Here is a 22505-nt window from a genome sequence, read left to right on the forward strand (position 1 = left end):
TCAGACAGTCTCTCACTCACTGCTGTATAAGCCAGGTTAGCTGGCCCAAGAGCTTCAGGGATGCACATCTCCATCTCCCAACTTGGCATCGGAGTGGTGTTCTCTCTGGTCTTAAACCCAAAAATGCACTCTATGTTCTAAAGGCAATGCAAACAAACAAACAAACAAACAGGATAGCTCACAGACTAAGAGCACTGGCTGTTCTTCTAGAGGACCCAGGTTTAATTCCCAATACCCATATGGTGAATGGTAAACCATCTATAATGAGATCTGGTGCCCTCTTCTGGTGGTGTTCAGGCACACATGCAGGCAGAACACTGCATACATACATACATATATAAATAAAATCTTTCACACCTTTAATTCCAGCACTCCAGAGGCAGAAGCATGCAGATCTCTGTGTATTCAAGGCCAGCCAGGCCTACAACAGTGAGTTCCAGGACAGTCAGGGCAACACTGAGAAACACTATCTCGAAAACCAAAAAGAAATAAAAGGGGAAAGGAGGGCTAGAGAGATGGCTCAGCAGTTAAGAGTACTGGCTGTTCATCCAGAGGTTCTAAGTTCAATTCCCAGCAACCACATGGTGGCTCACGAACATCTATAGTGGGATCTGATGTCCTCTTCTGGCATAAAAGTGTACATGCAAAAAGACCACTCAAAATAATTTTTTATTGATTTTTATTGAGTTCTACACTTTTTTCTACTCCCCACTTCAGCCCTCTCCCAAGGTCCCCATGCTCCTAATTTACTCAGGAGATCTTGTCTTTTTTTACTTTCTACTTCCCATGTAGATTATATCTATGTATATCTCTCTTAGGGTCCTTATTGTTGTCTAAGTTTTCTGGGAATGTGGTTTGTAGGCTGGTTTTCTTTGCTTTATGTTTAAAAACCACCTATGAGTGAGTACATGTGATAACTGTCTTTCTGTGTCTGGGTTACCTCACTCAAAATAATGTTTTCTAGCTCCATCCATTTTCCTGCAAAATTCAAGCTGTTGGGGCTGGAGAGATGGCTCAGTGGTTAAGAGCATTGCCTGCTCTTCCAAAGGTCCTGAGTTCAATTCCCAGCAACCACATGGTGGCTCACAACCATCTGTAATGAGGTCTGGTGCCCTCTTCTGGCCTGTAGACATACACACAGATAGAATATTGTATACATAATAAATAAATATTTAAAAAAAAAATTCAAGCTGTCGTTATTTTTTTTTTCTGCTGTGTAAATGTATCACATTTTTCTTATCCATTCTTCAATCAAGGGGCATTTAGGTTGTTGCCAGGTTCTGGCTATGACAAACAAAGCTGCTATGAACATAGTTGAGCACATGTCCTTGTGGCACTATTGAGCATCCTTTTTTTTTTTTTTTAATAGAAATAATTTAAGGAAGGGTATGGCTTAGATAGATACATAAGCCTAGTGGTACACACTGGTAGGTAATTCCAGTGACTCAGGAAGTTGAGGCAGGAAGATGGTAAGTTCAAAGCCAACTTAATGAAAGATTTTTCTCAAAACGAGTAAAAACAGGACTGGGGAATACAGCTTAGTGGTCAATTTTTGGCCCAGCATCCCCAAGACCTCAGGTTCATCCTTGGGAGTGTTTTAATAGTTGAGAGAGATCTACCACAGCTGACCAAACAGAACAGTTATGAAAACATGAACTACATTTTGGAGGGAGATTATTTGCAACTTATACTGCAAAATTCCCTCAAAGTCAGGCAAAGTATAGAGAGATTAAACTTAACTTTAACAGAAAGAAAATTTTATATATATATCTGTAACCCTGAGCTTCCTTGGCTTTTGTTATGTAATAAATAAATCAATAAATCGACAATAATATTCAAGACAATGGCAAAATCAAGAAACAAAAAATTGCTAGTAATCTAATATCATAAAAATCCTAAATCAAAGCTGGGCGGTGGTGGCGCACGCCTTTAATCCCAGCACTTGGGAGGCAGAGGCAGGCGGATCTTTGTGAGTTCGAGACCAGCCTGGTCTACAAGAGCTAGTTCCAGGACAGGCTCCAAAACCACAGAGAAACCCTGTCTCGAAAAAAGCAAAAAAACAAACAAACAAAAAAAAAAAAACAAAAAAAAACTGTAAAAAAATCCTAAATCAAGTCATATAATAATAAATTTATTAAGTATTAAATGGAAGCAGCAAAAAATATCAGGCTGCTGAGAAAAACAAGGTGCCTGTTCAAAAGAAAACAGCCTTTTCAAATAGGACACAAGATGAGCTGGACAGTTAATGTTGGAGAGAGGGGGCATCTTCAAGAATACAGCACTAATACAAACAAACCACCATGAGAGGGAAGAACCTTTCTAGTGTCTTTCCTCAATTGCCATCTAACCCAGGCAGTTAACAGTGGAAATACAACACACTTAAGAGATCACACACAAGATAGGGCCCAGAATCCAATGCGCATGCCCAAGATAGAGCTAAACTCTTCCAGAGGACCTAGCTTCAATTCCCAGCACCCTGTGGCAGCTCACAGCTGTCTGTAACTCCAGGGGATCTGATGCCCGCTTTCTAGCCTCCACAGACACCAGACATGTGGTACTGAGTCATACATACAGGCAAAACATTGTCCCATACAAAATAATTAAAATAACAAGAGACAAAAGGGTGTGTTACATGAAATTTCAGGGAATTCAATGCCCAGACCCTGGAACTCTCAGAAGCAGGAGTGGGGCAGGCAGAGCAGAGAATGAGCCTGGCTGACTGCCTTTCCAGACACTTAGTGGTAGACCTCTACATAAAGACTACTAACAAGTGACACTCAGACCTCTCAAACACAAGCCTAGATAGCAGGCATCAGATCTTAAAGGAGACTATGAAAAAAATCTCAAAAAGTATATACCATCAATGTCAATGCATTCTTGGGGGAGGGGAGGTGGACATTATTTAAACAAATGTTCCATTAATAAAAAAATTAATGCGAGAAAAAAAGAACAAAACTATGCCACACACTTTGATGTTTCAATAGTTTTCGTTGTTTGAAGAGGTCTCAATACAGTTTTGCAGGCTGACCAAACCTGTTATCCTTCTGCCTCTACTTTCCATTTGCTAAGATCATGGATCACGAGACATATCCAGCTAAAAAAATGTTATGAAAAATTATGATCCTAATGAAGATATCCTAAGTAAAGGACGAGCTAAGTGACCTATCATATAGCAGAAAGAGTGACAGTGCATGACCTGAACGGTTTATTACAGAACTAAGAATGGTTTAATTTAGGAAATAAAAACTAAAAATAATGAAAACAAAATGCTTAAGATGACATCAAAAAGAAAAGTATAATGGCTAAATAACCAAGTCAAAATGCCAACACTCATTCCTGATTAGGGATGGGGAGAAGCTAGAAGACAGGTCAGTTGGAAAAAGCCCTTGCTCACACAAGCATGAGGATCTGAGTTCAAATTCTCAGAATCTAAGTAATGCCAGTCAGTCACACAAACCTGTAATCCCAGGGCTCCTACTAAAGATGGAAAGAAGAGACAGGAGAACCCCAGGGATCTCTTCTGGGCCAGTTAGCATGGCACACAGAGGTGAGCCAAGACCCTACCTGAAGCAACATCCAAAGTTCTTCTCTGACCTCTGCACAGATTCATGTGTGTGCACAGATGCATGATATACACACCTCAAGCAAGCACACACATAACACAAAGAAACTTTGGTGTTAAAAAGTGTGGTGATACATAGGTCTTCCTTAGCTACATATTGAGTTGAGGCCAGTATGGGCTTTAAGAGACGCCCTGGGTCAATAAAGACAAAAAAAACCACAAAGAACTCCAAGCCAAACAAACCTTATCTACTAGGAAATTACAAGGAACTACAACTACCACCTCCCCTCCCCCGTTTTGAGACAAGGGCTAAGGGTTCATTTATTTCAGGTTGATGAAGGATCACAGGTATGCAACCCATGCTTGGTTTATGCTGTTACTGGAACTAACCCATGACTTTATAGATATTTGGCAGACATTGTCTAAGTGAGCCCCTCACACGGGTGTGTGTTGCACACACAAAGGAATACTCTTCACATCACTAAACTCCAATACAGTATTCTAGTCTAGGCATGAGTTTGAGGAACACAAAACTAAACAAACCAGGGGGCAGTGGGCACGCCTTTAATCCCAGCACTAAGGAGACAGGTGGATCTGAGTGGAGGCCAGTCTGGTCTACAAGAGTCCCAGGTCAGCCAGGGCTACACAGAGAAACCCTGGGGCTCACGGGAGTGGGGAGGATGGGGACGGACAGGACAGGACAGAAGATTATTTGAGACAAACACACACATACAATCCAGTGCCTGCAAATTACCAAACAACAAACAACTAACTAGAAAGTATGGAAAACAGCAAAACTATAAATAAGAAAGATACCCTCAAAACAGTAAATTTGTCCCATTCAGGTAACAATTTGGAGTAAGGCTATGAAAGATGAAGAAAATGAAGCAAGCAAGAATCATATTAAATATAAAACCAAAAGCTGAGCAGTGACTAGGAACAGAAGACCTGGATAATTCATAATTGGGACAATAGAGGATTAAGGAAATTACTTCACCAACCGAATAAAGAACATCTTGAAAACAATTCAAAATACCAAAGGGAATTTCTTCCTGCAATTCGAGACTGTAAAATCAACTATCAATAACTGAGAAAAATAAAGGTCATTTAAAGAGAACGGAAGAAGGTTGGAGAGATGGCTCAGAGGTTAAAGTGCCCGCTGTGTAAGCACTAAGTTTGGATCCCCAGGACCCACAGAAATGACCACACAGGCATGGCAGTCCTCATCTAACAAGTCCATCCCTGAAAGTGTTACAAGGAAGCTCCAGAACAAGCTAGCTGTTCAGATATCTCCAAACCAGTCTATCACTGAGATCTGGGTTTGACTGGAAGACAGATAGTGGATGAGCCTCAACATAATCTTGAGGCCTCCACATGTACCCCACACACATGCAAGCATGCATACACACATACATACTACACATGTGAAAATGGAAAGAAAAAAGGAATGGAAGAGTTTTGCTCTACCTGATACAGATTAGTATAAAAATAGTTAAATGCAGAATACAAACAACTATACAAATCAGCAACGCAAAAGGCAATAAATTTGGTTATAAAAAGTTTGAAATTAACAATAAAGCCAGCTACTTGGGAAAAAAAAATGTCTCCTTAAAGTCCCATAATGGCAGAAGTATCAGATCCTTAATTAGAGTACTTTTTTTTTTTTTTTTGATTTTCGAGACAGGGTTTCTCTGTAGCTTTTTGGTTCCTGTCCTGAAACTAGCTCTTCTAGACCAGGCTGGCCTCGAACTCGCTTCCCTCTGCCTCCGGAGTGCTGGCTAATTAGAGTACATTTAATGTATATTAAAAAAACATTCAGAACTCATAAATGCACTTAGCAAAACGACAAGCCACCTCTGACAATGTCTCCCCTACTTGCAGAGGGGTTATGTCATGTAACTGTAATCCTTAAACAGCATTTAAATATTAGCTTATAACCAACTATATATTGAGTAAAAATCTTTCCTATAATACTAAAATTAAAAACCACTAACAACAAAAGTAATAAAAAGAGAAAACATTTATCATCATCTATTTAACATTTAATATCTATCAGCAAAATAGCCAAAGATTTGCTATCTTTACTACAAGGGATACAATCAAGAGCATCCACAAATAAGCCAGACCTCAGCTGTTTAGTAAATTGTTAGTTCTTCAGAGGGCAAGGTAACTGTTCTATGAATGAACTGGCTCTAAGTTCACACAGATATGTGCATCAAACTGTTACTGGATGCAGGGCTTTTGTTTACCGTGGCAAAACCTTCAGTACCGCCCAGTGAGTTATACATTACGACACATCCATACAGTGAAATACATACTACATAGCTACTGAGAAAACAAAACAGAGCCACTTGTATGGACAAGGAGCTATTTGGTAACAGATTAACAATGCTTTTCTCCAAGGAAACAGAATTATAGAATTTCTTATTGGCTCCAAGAAGAAGAAAGAAGAAAGTTAGTTTCCAACCAAAAAATTAAAAGCTTATAAAAAAATTTACAAGAGAAAAAAATCCAAACAATGGCATTTGAATCTGTTATTAGTCCAGCATGCCCTAAGTTACAGTGTTTACTCCTTTCATAATAAAAGGCCCATCCCCACTTACATTAGCTGGTTGCTCTCAACAGGAACATCTGTGTCTTCACTGAGTTCCAAGCTATTACGCCTGTAGGTCGAACCAACACTCAATCCATGAATTAATAATAATGAGGTAGAAAGAATTTTCTTCCTCACATTGCCAAGGAAACCTCTCAGCCACAATTGAAACACAGGACGTGTTTTTAAAACATCTTTAAAACATCTCCCAACTCCTGGAAGATCAAGTCCATTTGCATAACCTCTGTCAGACTGGAGACAGCTAGCATTAGTTATCTCCTCAAAAACAAAATGTTCATTTAAAGATGAACTTGAGAGTCAAAGAATAATAATAATAATAAAAAAGAATCCATCTTCCATAGCTGAGCAATACAATTAAAAAATAAAAAGATGAAAAAAATTAAAAAACGAAAAAACAAAAAGCAAAAGCAAAAAAACACCACCAAAATTCAATAAGATCCAATTTCAGGTCTTCAAGATTTCTTCACCTATTAAGAAAAAAAACAGAAACCTTCCCCCATCTTTATTATCTGTATAATAAAAGCATACTGTATGTAAAAATATAAAGTGTTTTATGTATATAATATGCACATACATATATATTAACAGGCTTATACACACACACGTACAGAAATAAAACATTTGGGTAATTATCCTTTTAAAATATAAAAGCCTCCAGATTTGGGTTCATTACAAAAATAGTGAACTTACTCTTATATCAAAGTACCATGAAGCTAATGCTACTGAATTTTACCCAGCCACAAAATCAAGATGAAAAGAAATCCATATATATGGATACACTGATATTTATGTCAATGTCTATGATATGTATTAACAATCGTTATCAGGGAGTGTTTAACCAAAAAAGGTAGAAGCAAATAGTTACAGAGTAACTACAAAGTGGGGCAGCCAGCTGAAGAAGGCAGAGCAGCATTATAGCCATCCCCAACCAGCTCTGGCAAAACACAGATGCTAAAGGAAGCTACTTCTCCTCCTTTAGAACAAGAAAAGCATCACTGGCATGGCATTCAATGCTGGCCCTGCAAGGGCTTGTTGATACACTAGTTCCAAATTCTTTACTATTGATGGTTATAGCTAAAGATGTCACTCCAGTTGGTAAAGGGGTAAATTTGGGTTAGATGAAATTTCACTTCACAATGAGTGGTACATTCACCATTTAAGAATTTAAAAATTAAAAAAAAAAAAGTTACTTCAATACACAGAAATGAGTTTCAAAACCAGCCCAGTAACAAAGCCATTTTGATTCTTATGTAATAAATACTACATACTTTCTAGGCTAAATCTTGCCAAATACTATCCAAGACAAAACTAAAATCAAGACTTTAAAAAAAAAAAGTGGACACCTTTTACTCACACTTAATACTAGTCAATTTTCCAGGAATTTTTTGGGCAGGGAATATCCCCAAATCTAAAATGAAAAAAAGGAAAAATTGGGATCTCACATTAGTTATTCAGTCTGAAACGTCTAACAGACTTAATAAAAGTCATTATTTTCTGGCCTGCCACTCAGTCACAGAAACAGACTCCGAGTGGAAAGGAACCAGTAGGGCCACTGAGATTAGTTCACTCATTTCAACAACGCTGCCTAACACAGTAAAATATAACTGTTTAGTTCAGTTAGTATAGTGGCCCAAACTTCAGTTAGGAATACTATGCTATGGACCATAAAGTACCCTTTAAAAAAAAAATGAACAAACTATAGAAATATTCTCTGGGAAACTCATACTGGGTTTGCTATTTTCATGGGATTTGCATTCTAAATACCAATTGATTTTTTTCAAATAACATATAATGGTTTTTACTAATAGGTTATACAAAGTCACCTATATAATCCCTTTTCTGTACTATATTACAAAACTAAAAAAGTCGTTTTTATCTAATTGTTTTGTAATCTTTCCCTTTCATACAGACTTAGTCCTAAATATCAAGGGCAATTTTATCTTATCCAGTCATTTGACAATATAAATAGACCAGTATGAGGTAATTATGAATTTCCAAAGATGAAATAATTTTGTGGGTTTATTCTGTCAAGCTGTATCAGGGTTTTAAAGAAATAAAAAAAAATAGAGAAGGGAAAAAATATGTTAGTCCAACCACTAACACATTCTAAACGCCTTTGTGCTCACAGAAGTCCTGAATCACTATATTTAAACAAATCACTGATTTCAGAGTAATCAAACCTCCACGTTGGAAGAAATGTTTACTCAAATCGTTCAGTCTACCAACCAGATACACCTAAGCCCTTCAGAGCTGCACTGTATTTTCTCATTAACACTCTTCTCGTTCAACTAGTATGACACTTTGATAGATGTTAGCTACACTGAGTTACAACTGTGGAATCTTCAAAATTAATCTTCATTTTATCATCATCATATTGCCTCTGCCGAGTTTTCAGCCTTTTTGTACTTTTAGATTTCCCCAGGTTTGCATTTTTGTAAGACAGGATCTTAAGATGTTGGCCCGGCTGGTCTCAAACTCATGTGCTAAAGTTATAACCCAGCCTCACCAACTCAAATAGCCAGGAATACAGGCACCCATGACCACACCCCAGCTGTTTTTTTTTTTTAAAGAATAGATAGTATGACTACATATAATAACAATAGCAATAAGATATAGTTATATAGCAAAAGCTGCTTATTTTAAGTAGAAAAAGAAAGAAGAAATTAAGGTAATATTTCTTTTTCATTGTTCTGAACAGCCTTATTTTCAGGGTTGCAGCTCAGAATCAATGTAGAATAGTCATAGTTAACATTCTCCAAGTTCATTTTCAGAAATATCAGCTGTTCTATATTATCAAAGTCCATGTTCATCATCTGCTTTGGATGAAAGTGGCTGTTTGTGGTAAACATGCACTCAGATTGCCAACTACACATGGGGCAACTCAGATACTGAATGGCAACTTGGGTTAAAGCTGGCCATATGCTCACCTTCCTCTGCCAGTAAACCAAAGGGTCATCACCTCCTGAGAGCTCTGAATACTTCTCTTTGAAGTATTCATCCACTACTGCTACAGCACAGGGGAACAAGAAGCTTTTGCTTCCAATAGCAGCACTGTCTGTGGCTGAGCTATCCATAGAACCTGAATTGGAGGTGCCTTCTTTTATAGAAGCAAATGAATCAGTTCCTAATCTAACTAAAGAGCCGGGAGCTTCCGAGGTTGCAATTTGGTAGGCCCCGGGCGAAGATTCCATATAATTACAAACCTCTTCTGCAAGGATCTGTTTGTAAGTTTCTAAATCAGCACCTTGAGGGAAAAAGTCTTCCAAACTGTTCTTAAAACAAGGATCTAACAAAGTAGCCAAGATACAATGCTTGGATTTGAGCATGGCACTTAGTAGGGCATCAGTTTCAAGTTTCAAAGATAAACTGTCCACCAGATTGAGAGCCTGAGTAATACCTCTGACTTGAAAGTCTTCTCTGAGCCTCTGCAGGGAAAAGAGGAGATGATGGATTAGGGGTAGCACCTGATTCAATCCCGTGGTCTTTACACTCACTTTCTGGGTGGCCTCCTCAAATGGCTTAAGAATATCACAAACGTATGTCATTAGAGTCCATTGAAGGGAGGTAAGCACAACTCCACTGGCTCTACCCAGACTGTGGTGAACAGAGTAGCAATGCTCTAAAAGCCATTTTAACATATAAAAAGTAGAAATCCAGTGGCCAGTTTCATCCTGCTTCAGATTCTTCCATGGAAGCTGGTGATCATTTTGGAACTCTTGTAGTATCTGGCGGGCTTTGACTGAATGGCTAAAATGATGACAGGTTTTTCTGGCAGCCACTAACATATTCTCAATGCTTTTGTGCTCACAGAAGAAGTCCTGAATCACTATATTTAAACGATGCAGGAAGCATGGCACATGGGTAAAACCACCACTTTTGATTGCATGTACCACATTAGAGGAATTGTCAGAAACAATGAAGCTAGGGATAAGGAAATTAGGAGAAAGCCACAGACCAATCTGGTCATTTAATTCTTGTAAAATGTTAGTTATCAAACAGTCTTTGGCTAATCCTGTAACACAAAGTACTGCCCACTTTCTAAAATTGGGGGTCCTACCACTACTCGGGGAAGATGCAGTTTCCAAAGAGACCCAATGCACAGTCACAACGAAATAGTCAGTGGAAGGGTCATGGGTCCATATGTCAACAGTCAAGTGGATCTTCTGGCTTTGAACATTCTCTAAAGTTAAGAAAATTTGTTCTCTAACAGAATCATATAACTGAGGTACAGCTTTGGTGAAAAAGTAAGTCTCCGAGGGCAATCTATAGTCAGGAGCAACAATCCGTAGGAACCTCTGAAAAGCTGGGGTTGAGAAATAGCTGTAAGGATGCATATCTTCCACAATCATCTGAATAACTGCCTGGCTTATCTGACTGGAAGCTGCATTTTCACAAGGTGCTGGTGTTTCTCTCTCTTGTACACACACCAGATTACCTTGCTCAGCAACAGGAACAGGACTCTCAGATCTGTTTTCAACTTCTAAAACAGGAGGTTCATCAGTATCAGAGTCACTAAGGTCCTCAGCTGTTAAATCCTGGCTGCCTGATGACTTCTCTCCATGCAAAGTATCATTCAAGAGATCGCTGCTCTCAGTCTCAGTCTCATCTAATCCGTTTCCTATAGCACCATTGTCTTTGTTGGCAACCGCCCAATGGATGGGATGTGTGGCCTGAAGGTGTCGTTGAAGTGTTGATGTTCCTAAGTGGGAACCTGGCCTACCCCGGCTCACACTTCTTTTACATATGTTACACACAGCTCTTGAGATGTGCTGAGGATCAGTATAAAAAAAATTCCAAACTGCAGATGTCTTGGCTCTGGTTCCAGGAATTAAGGCATGCTTGACAATGTTGCTTTTGATGAGAAATCTCCCTCTTTTTGCCCTCAGGGCATCAGATGCTGATTTATCCCGTTTCTTACCCATTCTGTTTTCATCTAATGAATCAGTAGGAATATACTCAAAGCTTCCATTGCTTTCAGGAGAAGAAGGAGATAAAGATAAATCCAAGGTAAAGTCCTCCTCCCCATTAGTGACTCCATACTTGTTGGCCCTGGTCCAGTGAGGAGAATGCCTTGCCTGCAGATGTCGTTGAAGAGTGGACGTACCAAGATGGCTGCCTGGCTTACCCCTGCTGACACTTTTCTCACACAGGTTACAAATAGCTCTCCAGGTGTACTGGGGGTCAACATGAAAGAAGTGCCATACAATGGAGGTCTTGGCTCTGGTACTAGGTAGATAGATTTGCTTTTCTATATTGCTCTCAAAAAGACTTTCTTCATCTTGCTCAGGGGCACTGGAAGCTACCAAAGCAGGGGCATCTGCAACAGGTCTTCCAGACCCCAAATCTTTACTAAACTTTTTGGCAAGGATCAGTTTTTTTCGGCGCCTTTTCCCCTTAATTCGCAAGCCCTTCTTTCTTTTCTTCTTAGCAGGCAATTTTGTCTCTTTATTCACTCCTTCGGCCACCATTTTTCCCTCTACCACATCATCTTCTGGATTTGAATTAATGGAAACACATCCCAGAATCCCAGCATCACCAAAAGTACTGCATCTTCTGCCAGGAGAAATCGAGGAAACTGGGCCACTTAAAGTACATACACTCATTCTCTGTATCTCCAAAATCTGTACCAGAACCTTTCCGTGGGTTCACGACTCCGGCAAACACACAGCTGGCCCTCTCCACTTGCATTACCTTTCTTCCAGTTTCTATGGAGAGTCAAATTCCCTTTCAACCAATGACTTCCAAGCCAGGTTATTTTTGGAGGAAAAATGGCAGCAATGGAGAACATTCCCAAACTCTGTCTTGCAAGGCGTTAGTAGAGTCCTTTAAACTTTCTGAATTCAAATAGTCCAGTGTCCTCATGTTATAGAAAAAACAACTGAGGCCCATTTTCCCACAGTCATGGAATCTGGAGCAGCTAAGGGGCAAGTCTTCCAAATCGAAGGTTCATATTAAAGCTGCTGTATCAAGAACTTCATCTGCTGAAAACGCCTTCAGTTTTTAAAATATGTACTTTTAATGAACCCACATGGCAACAACATTTATTTTCCATTAATTTGGGGATTGTTTTCAGGAATTTCACTTAAACATAGCGCATCATTCAACAGTCCTCATTTTGGACTGTGATTTGCCAATACAACCCGAAAAGTCAATTATGGACAGCTAAATCAGACTCCACACAGTGGTCATTAGCAGTGAACTCTAGCTGTGTGCCCTTCCTGTTCTGACATTCTGAAATATGTAGGTGACTGAAAAAAAATTATCTGGAAATAAAATTTTAAAACAAGGTAACAAACTATGATTTTCATTTACGTCTTCTATCAAGAGTTCATATTTTCAGACTGAAGCAAAGCGTTACAGCCTGTTCGCAACTCACAAATCGGACCATCTATGAGGAACAGAACTGAAGAGAGCTTTAAACCACTTCCATTCCTTTTCCGTGAACTCCCCCCCCCCTGCCCCCAATACCAACACGTTTACCCTACGAAAGCATGGCTATCACTAGCTCCACAGCCGCCTTCTCAGAGTTCAGAACCAAAGCCTGGTAGATGTCAACAAAACGAGCCTTCCCATAGGGATCCGCACCGATTATGGGCGTCTAAGGGGTGTTCTTCATTACGGTCTCACCAATCCTACAAGAACGAAGAGTCCCTGTAGCTCTTGACTTCGAAGATGAGGGCTGGGGCGGGAGAGTAATCAGGGTGGGGAATGGCTACAGGACACCAGAGATCGACTATGTACGTGGAATATGAGAAAAATCTCCAAATAGGAGCCTAGAGAGGAATGAGAGTAGGTAAACTCGGGTCCAGGCACTCGCTGATTTAGGGAGTGAAAACCGGCTAACTAAAACAACCGATGCTGGGACGAAAGCAACCTAGTAATCTGTTCCCGCTCAGGGGGTCCGAAACAGTTACTCTACTGGGGCTACCCGGGAATCCCGGTTCGGGAACACCGGATGTGGGGGGAGGGGAAGAGGTTGGTAAGAGAGCAGGCGCCGTGGGGGTGGGGCGGAGTGGGTGGGGGTGGGGAGAGTGGGAAAGTGAGCTGGAGTCTGGCTAGGAGCCTGGCGGGCCAGGGCCGCGGGCGGGAGCCCCGGTGGCTGCCGCGCTGACGGGCCCAGCTCGGACTTCCCGGGCTAGGCCGAAACTCGGGCGAGGGGAGGCCGCTGCCACTCCCCTCGCCCTCTCCTCACCCCCCAGGCCCCAAGTCACCCGGGAATCAAAAAACGGGTCTAGTTACCAGAGAACAGAAACTTTACCGAACCGATGACACTGTCTCCGGTTCCCGCGTGCTGCCACGTCTTTCTCTTTCCTTAGCCGCGGCCGCCCGCCGTCCTCACAGCAGCAGAACAAGCAGAAACCTAAGACTGCCAGCGTCAAAGATGGCGCCCGGCTACAGGCTGGGCTCTAAGGCTGGGCCAGTAAAAGTGCCAGCGCGACGCAAAGCGCAGGCATTCTGGGAGTTGTAGTTTCCTCTATGAGGCGAGCCTTAAGATGGCTTCTTGGGTCATAGGGTCGTGGCGCTAGGGAGGCAAGCGGACGTGACTATTTCTCTGGACCCTGGTGCCTCTCAGAAAATTACTCTTCACAAAAGTATTTGTTTTGTTGTAAAATCGCAGTAGATAATCAAGAAAATTTGTTTTTAGCCGAAGTTTGTATAATGAATAACTCGTCCAAACTTGATATAAATTTAACTAAGGAACTGGAGAGATGACTCAGAGGTTAAAAACACTGACTGCTCTTCCAGAGGTCCTGAGTTCAATTCCCAGCAACAACATGATGGCTCACAGCCATCTATAATGAGATCTGGTGCCCTCTTCTAGCATTGTATACATATAAATAAATAAATCTTGAAATTTTAAATTAAATAAATTTAATTAAAAATCAGGGCTAAATCGGGCTTTTGTGGCACACGCCTCGGGAGGCAGAGGCAGGCGAATCTCTGTAAATTCGAGGCCAGCCTGATCTACAGAGCGAGTTCCTGGACAGCCAAGGAGAAAGAGAAAGGGAGAAAGGGAGGGAGGGAGGGAAGGAGGGGAGAAGAAAGAGGGAGGGAGAGAGAGAGAGAGTGAGTGAGAAAGTGAGCAGAGGAAGAGGAAGAGGAAAGAAGGAAGACCAAAAAACCAAAACCTCACTAAATAAACCCCGCTCTGGGGCAACACAGGGTTTATAATTCAGTCATCTAGTAGGTTTATAATCCCATCACCAGTTAAAACAATTCAGATGTGGAAAACAAGCTAGGTGTGGCAGAAACAGGAGAATCTCTGCGAGTTCAAGTCCAGCCAGGTACAATTTGAGTTCCAGTATAACCAGGGTTATTTAGAAAGACCCTGTCTCACAAAAACAAAATAACAACAAAAACATACTGTAGGGTTGAGGATATGTATAGTTTAGTGGCTCAATGGTAGCGTATATGAACAGCGATGCTCAGGGCTCTCATTTTGGGGAAGTGCATTAACATTAAAGAAACTACTTTTTAGTCGGGCAGTGGTGGCACATGCCTTTAATCCCAGCACTCGGGAGGCAGAGGCAGGCAGATCTCTGTGAATTTGAGGCCAGCCTGGTCTACAACAGCTAGTTCCAGGATAGGCTCCAAAGCTAGAGAGAAACCCTGTCTCGAAAAAACCAAAAAAAAAAAAAAAAAAAGAAGAAGAAAGAAAGAAACTACTTTTCTCATACAAAGTTGTAAAACTCCTAGACAGGAAGTTGTGCCCAGGAGGGTTTCCTTTATTTAATTACATTTTTCTGTTTGTTTTGGTCTTTTGAGAGCAAGACACACTATGAAGCCCTAGCCTGGAATCTACTCTGTAGACTACACTGGCCTCTAACCTTGGCAATCCTGCTTCTGCCTGCCTCTTCAGTGCCAGGGTCACCGGCATCTGCTATCATGCCTGGCTAGTTGATTTTCTTTCTTCAAATGAATGTGTGTAAGAAAAATAATTCTTCTTGGTAAGAAAGTTACAAGGTAACACTGTCTGCAAAGCAGGCTCTGTATAAGCCTGGTGGCCTCAGATCCCTGAATCCTTATAAGGTTCTCCTCTGACCTTTGAAGGCTTACTGTGGCAAGTTCACCAATAATAGTTTTGTTTTTTTTTATTTTTTTATTTTTGGTTTTTTCGAGACAGGGTTTCTCTGTGGTTTTGGAGCCTGTCCTGGAACTAGCTCTTGTAGACCAGGCTGATCTCGAACTCAGAGAGATCCGCCTGTCTCTGCCTCCCAAGTGCTGGGATTAAAGGCATGCGCCACCACCGCCCGGCTAATAATAGTTTTTTTAAAAAAAATGAAAATAACATTGTGAGGGGACAGAGTTTTGTTACTGAGGAAGGATGTACTTGGTGGTAAAGCAGGAGACAGCGCGCTGGACTGCCCTAAGTCCCTGCCTGGAAAGGCCATACCTCCATTCTTCTGTAGTCTGCTGATGAGACAGATCAACACAGGTATGAGAGGAGGCCAAACAAGGGCCAGATAGTAAGGAAAGGCTGAGTTCCACCCACCACACGGCTCCCTGCAGCCACTCAGGGACCTGTGCCATCCCTGCCTGGGACCGGCTGCTCCCAGGACCCGCTGCCTGCCGCCACTTTGGGGACCTGTGCGTGGTCTCATGGCGCGCTGCCCGCTGCAGCCCCTTGGGGATCCGCAGCATTTCACTTTCACCATCACACTTGCCTTTGTGGGGGACATCAGTTGGAAGCCTGCACATTGCTTCTGGGAGTATACAAGGGTGCAGTTGTTCTGGCCATAGTTTGGGAGTCCATAGTCCTAGTTACTTTCAGTCATGGGGCAAAACTTCCTATGGTTTTTACATTATGCTTTTACCTTGTACATTTTAACATTTACTTTAGTTTCATTTTATTTTTTTTTTTATAGTGCCAGAGGTTAAGCATGCTAGGCAAGTGTTCTACCACAGAGCTACATGCCTAGCCTGCCTTGTCAACTGTGTGTGCGTGCGCATGCGTGCTCATGTTCCTGTAGGAGAGGTGCATGTTAGTGTGTGCGGGTGCATATGTGTGTGTGTGCTTGTAGTTGTGGAGGCCAGGTCATCCTGGTGTTGTTCTTCAGAAGCTGTTTGGGAGATCTCTCACTGACCTGGGACTCACTGTATTTGGCTGGGCCCGCTGGGCAGCAAGCCCCAGGGATGTGCACAACTCTACCTCCTTCACAGAGGGGCTAGAAGCATTTGCTACCAGACTTTGTCCAAGTCCTTCTGCTTCCATAGTAAGCACCTTAGAAACTGAGCCACCTCCCCAGCCCAACCCCGTCAGTTTTTAATTATATTATCTCTCCTACTTCCATGCCTTTTTCCACCTCCACACTTAACATTCTACACTCAGGACCTCCCCAGGGATCCCTGGACTCCGGCCAGGCATTCTTACCATTTCCCCACCCCCAACCGAGGCTTCCAAGTTCATTCCACTCAGGTTTTGCCCCCTCCACAGGGCCCCAGGATTAGCTGTAGGTGCTCCCTCTGGCTCTTCACTGACTCTCAGAGGGAGGACTCCCTGTTCACATGACAGCTGCCAGGAATCTTAGCTGGTTCACCTCTGTGATTTTCCTCCCCAGCATCAGAGCCCAGTAACCTGCACATAATTTATGCTGAGAAAATATTAATTTAAAGAATACAAGCAACTCATTCCTCAAATGTTAAACAACCCAATTAAAATAAGGAAAGGAGAAGCCGGGCAGTGGTGGCACACGCCTTTAATCTCAGCACTGGGGAAGCAGAGGCAGGAGGATCTCTGTGAGTTCAAGGCTAACCTGAGTTCCAGGAAAAGCTCCGAAGCTACACAGAGAAACCGTGTCTCAAAAAACAAAGAAAGAAACAAACAAGGCTGAGTTCTTTGGGGCCTACCTCCCAGTCTTCTTACCATATCAGACATTAGTGATAATGCAGTCCACCTTTTAATATTGCACATGGGAGGCTGCAGAGATGAATTGAAGTGTGATCCTAATCAGTCTTAACAATAAAAACCCAGAGTCAGATATTGAGGGTGAAAGCGGAAAGATCAGAAAAAGCAGAGCAGCCAGCCACCAGAGACTTCTTACCTCTATGAAACCTTAGACCAAGTGGGGTTGTCCTGTCTCTACAAATCCTCAGACTGAGTGGCGGAGACCCTGCCTCTACCTGCCTTACATTCCTGTCTCCACCTCCTATGTTCTGGAATCAAAGTCATGAGCCTTCCGTGTGCTGGGATCAAAAGCATGGTCCTCCCAAGTGCTAGGATTAAAGGTGGGAGCCACTACCGCCTGGCCTTTATGGTTAACTAGTGGCTAGCTCTAACCTATGATCTCTAGGAAAGCTTTATTTGTCACAACACAAACAATAAGTACAATAATGATATCCATATATATATATGTAATAATTGCATTAACAGTGACTAGTCCGTTGGCATTTTGTAAGTGGAGACTGCTTGTTCGTTTCCTAGCTGCCCAGATCTGAAATAATCACACAGGAACTATGTAGTAATAAGGGCAACAGCGGGGCTGCGTCCCCAGCACCCCAGCCGCCCGCACGGCTAGCTTATGCCCAAAATAACAACACACAAACTGTATTCATTTAATCACTGCTTGGCCCATTCTCTTCTAGGCTAATTCTCACATATTAATTTAGCCCATTTCTAATCATCTGTGTATGGCACCCCAAGGTGCGCTTACCGGGGAGATTCTAGCCTAGTCCATCCTGGGTCGGAGCTTCATCCCGGGAGTGGGGCATGGCGTCTCTCTCTGAGGCATCTGCTCCCGAGAGAGCTGTGGAGTCTCTGAGCTCACTTCCTCTTCCTCCCAGCGTTCTGTTCTGTTTACTCCTCCCACCTATCCTCTAACCAATAAAATGGGCCAGGGCAGTGCCTTTATTAGCCAATAACCTTCCTCCATCATTTCCCCTTTTTCGGTTTAAACAAAAAAAAAAAAGGCTTTAACATAGCAAAATTACATATAACAAAACAGTTATCAAGTAAAAGTTACAATAATCTTTATCATAACTGAGGAAAACTATAACTATAACTAACTATTCTTAACTCCATCAAAGACTCCAGAAAGATATATTACCTAAGTAAACAAGAACTAAGAAACTTCAAACTCTAGAAATGACAAAGACATCTCGCTGCCTGGACAGTCACCCAAAGTTCTTTTGTACCGTTGGGGCATCCATCTTCAGCCTTCAGGCCCATGGTATCCAGCAGACATTTCCATAAAGCAGGAAAATTCAAAGTCAGTTCAGTCACTATCTGTTGTGTCCTGCAGAATGTCTCGCAGACTCTTTCATGAATCAGGAACCCCGAAAGATCATCTCACCTTAGGCAAGTTCAGTAGTCCTCTCTCTGCGGGTTCTCTGTGTCCTGTTTATGCAATAGTCCAGGCAAAAACAGTTTCTTGCCCAAATGGCTATCAAACTCCATAAGGATCCTCTTTGATGCCCATCTTCCTCTCGAAGTAGATTGGTGCTGCCAGGAGCAGAGTGTCTCATTGTCATGAAAAGTCCTCAGTTATTAAAACATTAAATGTCCTATTCTGTAATCTTTGAAAGACATGAAGAATGTCTATCTAAAATATATCTCTATATATCTAGAAAATCTAACATGACTACAAGCTTTACTATTAACGATGATTATCCATTAACAACCTATATTTCTTAATTATACAGTACATATTTAAATGAACTACACAATCACAATACCTTAATCAAAATCAGAAACACTTATACATATAACAAAATTGACCTTAAATTTAAATCACTAAAACAAAATCTATATCAATGTAAATTATTCATATCTATATTATATCCCCCTTTAAATGTAAAAGAACATTTATAAACCATATTTGGGAACATGGGCGCAGTTTTTTCTCTCCAAACTGCTTCCTGCTGAATGGGGGCGTCGTTAATTAGGTCTTTCATGGTATAACCTGTGTGCTAGTTTCATCTCAGTTGGCAGTTGAGCGAAGCAATTTTCTGAAGATGTTCACACCAACCCTTCAGGAGGGCGTGGTCCATCATACCAAATTGGAATAGAAGAAATGAACAGCGTCTCATCCTCTGTGAAAACAAAATAAGAAACTCCTTTCCAAAGCATCATGTCCTTAGATCCAAATTTCAAAGTCAAGGCATCAAAATATCTATGTCGGATTAGTTCAGCAGCATTTATAAATAAATACCTTTTAGCAGCTGTTGCTCCTTCCTCAGCATTCAAACAATTCAAAGAGAGCATAATAGCATACAGTATCAAGATTCTCTGTGTATTTTCCATCTTTGTACAGCTTTGTTTTAACCTCTATTTCGTTTATTTTTACTTTTAACTTTTTGAGACAGGTTCTCTGTATCTTTGACCTGAAGTAACTCTGTAAACCAGGCTGTCTTTGAACTCTCAGAGATCCGCCTGTCTCTGCCTCCGAGGCATTCGGGATTAAAGGTGTACACTACTACACCTTGAACTCACAGAGATCTGTTTGTCTCTGCCTTCTAGGCACTGGGATTAAAGGCGTGTGCTACCACACACAACAACTCTCTTCCTTTTTTTTGTTTTTTACTTTAAGAACTTCAACTTTTAGTCTGCTATATTTTTAACACACTTTAAACCATTCAAAAATTTTCTCTGTCTTTGAATCTCTCTTTACTGTATATCTCTCTTTTTCTGACCACATGAATCTTTAATTTACCAAGCAATCTCAGTAGGTCTAAAGGCGTGGCTTTGCCAGCTAGATCCAGTCCATTCCTTAGCTTTCCAGCCTCATGGCGGATATACAGGCTGTAGCCATGTTTACTGCAACAACTGTATGGCATTTCAAGGTCCCTGCCAGCAAGTGAGCTACAACAGACAACACTCCAGTCCTCTCTCGGTAGCCGGCCCTCCTGCCTCAAACAGTCAGAGTTTGCCCTGGCAGGATGGCCCAGAAAGCCGGCATTTTTAAACAGCGCAGCTTTTTTCCTGCTACGGCTGAAAACCGAAAAGCATGCGTTCAGCTTTTCGTCAACACCATTTAAGTGTTTCGTGGCAGGACCTCTTAATGAGCTGCAGGGTTTTGCAGCTAAAGCTGAGTCAGGAAGCTTCTCTTAGAAGAGGCACTTGCTTGCCTCTAGCAAGCAGAGCAGACCCGAGAACACAACGAGTCTAGTTGCCATCAAACAAATCATAGCACTTTACTCCAAATGCTCTATTCAAAAGCTCTGTCTCCCGCAGGAGCCAGACAGAGATCGCAATGGCGGCACAGCCCCAGGAAGTCGCGCTTTAAAATGACACAGCGTTTTTTTCTGCTACTGTTGCCGAATCAGGAAATCTCTCTACAGCACACCACCAACAAATAGCAAAAATCTGTGTTAAACTCTCTCTCCCTTATTTTTAAGCCTTCTCAGGTTTTTTAAGTGGGTTTAGTCCATCACGTGGGGCGCCAATTGTAGCAATAAGGGCAACGGCGGGGCTGCGTCCCCAGCACCCCAGCCTCCCGCACGGCTAGCTTATGCCCAAAATAACAACACACAAACTGTATTCATTTAATCACTGCTTGGCCCATTCTCTTCTAGGCTAATTCTCACATATCAATTTAGCCCATTTCTAATCATCTGTGTATGGCACCCCAAGGTGCGCTTACCGGGGAGATTCTAGCCTAGTCCATCCTGGGTCGGAGCTTCATCCCGGGAGTGGGGCATGGCGTCTCTCTCTGAGGCATTTGCTCCCGAGAGAGCTGTGGAGTCTCTGAGCTCACTTCCTCTTCCTCCCAGCGTTCTGTTCTGTTTACTCCTCCCACCTATCCTCTAACCAATAAAATGGGCCAGGGCAGTGCCTTTATTAGCCAATGACCTTCCTCCATCAGAACTATAATACTGTTTGGCCAATAGCTTAAGTGTATTTCTAGCTAGCTCATATATTTTTTTTGTTTGTTTTTTTGTTTGTTTGTTTTTTGAGAAAGGGTTTCTCTGTGTATCTTTGGCTGTCCTGGACTCATTCTGTAGACCTGACTGGCCTTGAACTCACAGAGATCTGCCTGCCTTTGCCTCCAGAATTCTGGGATTAAAGGAATGTGCCACCACACCCAACTACGCTTTCTCTTTCTTTCTTTCTTTCTTTCTTTTGTTTTTTGTTTTTCAAGACAGGGTTTCTCTGTAGCTTTGGAGCCTGTCCTGGAACTAGCTCTTGTAGACCAGGCTGGTCTCGAACTCAGAGAGATCCACCTGCCTCTGCCTCCCAAGTGCTGGGATTAAAGGCGTGCACCACCACTGCCTGGCTCTTTTTTTTTTTTTAAAGGACTTTCTCTATCCTTTTTCTTTTCTTTCCCAAGCTTGGGTATATTTTTAAACACAATGTATACTGTTTAGAGTTTGTTGTTTGTATTTTTTTCGTCTGAATCTGTCTTTACTGTATAGCTATATCTCTTTCTGACCACATGAGCCTTTAATCTGCTAAGTGATATGCCTAGGATAAGCTGTGACTTTGGTGGCTAACTCTACTTCAGTCCTTAACTTTTTGAGACTCTAACTTCACGGTGGAGGTACTGGTGGGAGCCACATGTATTGCCACCACTCTGTGTAGTTTCTAGGTCCATGTTACCACTAAGAAGCCTAATGCCTGCTGTTCATAAGCACATTTAAGTGTTTGGTGGCAGAGCCTCTTAAAAGAGCTGTGAGGTTTCTGAGGCTAAGGCTGAATCAGGGAGCCTCTCTTAAAGGAGCCGCACCTCTGTTCGCTGGCAGCAAACAGAGCCTACTGGAGTAAAGACAGTTACCCAGAAGCTGCGAGGACTCTGTTCTTTTCAAAAGCTTACTCAGGCTTTATGTGGAAATTCTTGCCAAATGTTTGGGTGCCATTGTGTAAATGGAGACTGCACTTTCGCTTCCCAAACATCCTGACCCAAAATAATCACACAGAAATTACATTAACTACAACACTGTTTGGACAATGACTTAGGCGTATTTCTAACTAGCTCTTACATCTTAAATTAACCCATTTCTATTTATTATGTATGGCCATGAAGTTGTAACTTACTGGTAATGTTCTGGCATTCTTCTCCTTTGGCAGCTAATGGCATCTCCTCAGCTCCTCCCAAACTCTCTCTGTTTGAACTTCCTGTCTTACTTTGCTAAGTCATTGGTGGAAACAGCTTTATTCATAAGCTAATGAAAGCAACACATATACAGACGGACCTCTCACATCATACATATAATTTAAAATAAAATAAACATTATTATTATTTTTTTAAACTTTTTTTTTTCCTGAGTAATTTCTTGTTCCTGGCTTTTTTTTTTTTCCCTTTGGTTTTTCGAGACAGGGTTTCTCTGTGGTTTTGGAGCCTGTCCTGGAACTAGCTCTTGTAGACCAGGCTGGTCTCGAACTCACAGAGATCC

General features: G+C 41.8%; 1 protein-coding gene across 1 annotated transcript; it reads right to left on the reverse strand.

Annotated features, from left to right (window-relative positions):
- Positions 1–8815: 8815 nt before the first annotated feature.
- Zbed6 (zinc finger BED-type containing 6) lies at positions 8816–13530 on the reverse strand. Its single transcript, XM_041645940.1, has 2 exons — positions 13435–13530; positions 8816–12808 (listed from the first exon to the last, which is right to left on the reverse strand). Exon 2 carries the CDS (start codon positions 11777–11779, stop codon positions 8840–8842), a length of 2940 nt encoding a protein of 979 aa, XP_041501874.1. The 5' UTR covers positions 11780–12808; positions 13435–13530; the 3' UTR covers positions 8816–8839.
- Positions 13531–22505: the final 8975 nt, after the last annotated feature.

The sequence above is a fragment of the Microtus oregoni genome, unplaced genomic scaffold (genome assembly GCF_018167655.1).
Source record: "Microtus oregoni isolate MIOR12 unplaced genomic scaffold, Mior012 000003F_ref0000135, whole genome shotgun sequence".
Classification (NCBI taxonomy): Eukaryota; Metazoa; Chordata; class Mammalia; order Rodentia; family Cricetidae; genus Microtus; species Microtus oregoni.

What these genes read in the sequence shown, in the direction of transcription:
- Zbed6 (XM_041645940.1), bottom strand. Translation starts at nt 11,779, where the DNA reads ATGAGTGTATGTACTTTAAGTGGCCCAGTTTCCTCGATTTCTCCTGGC.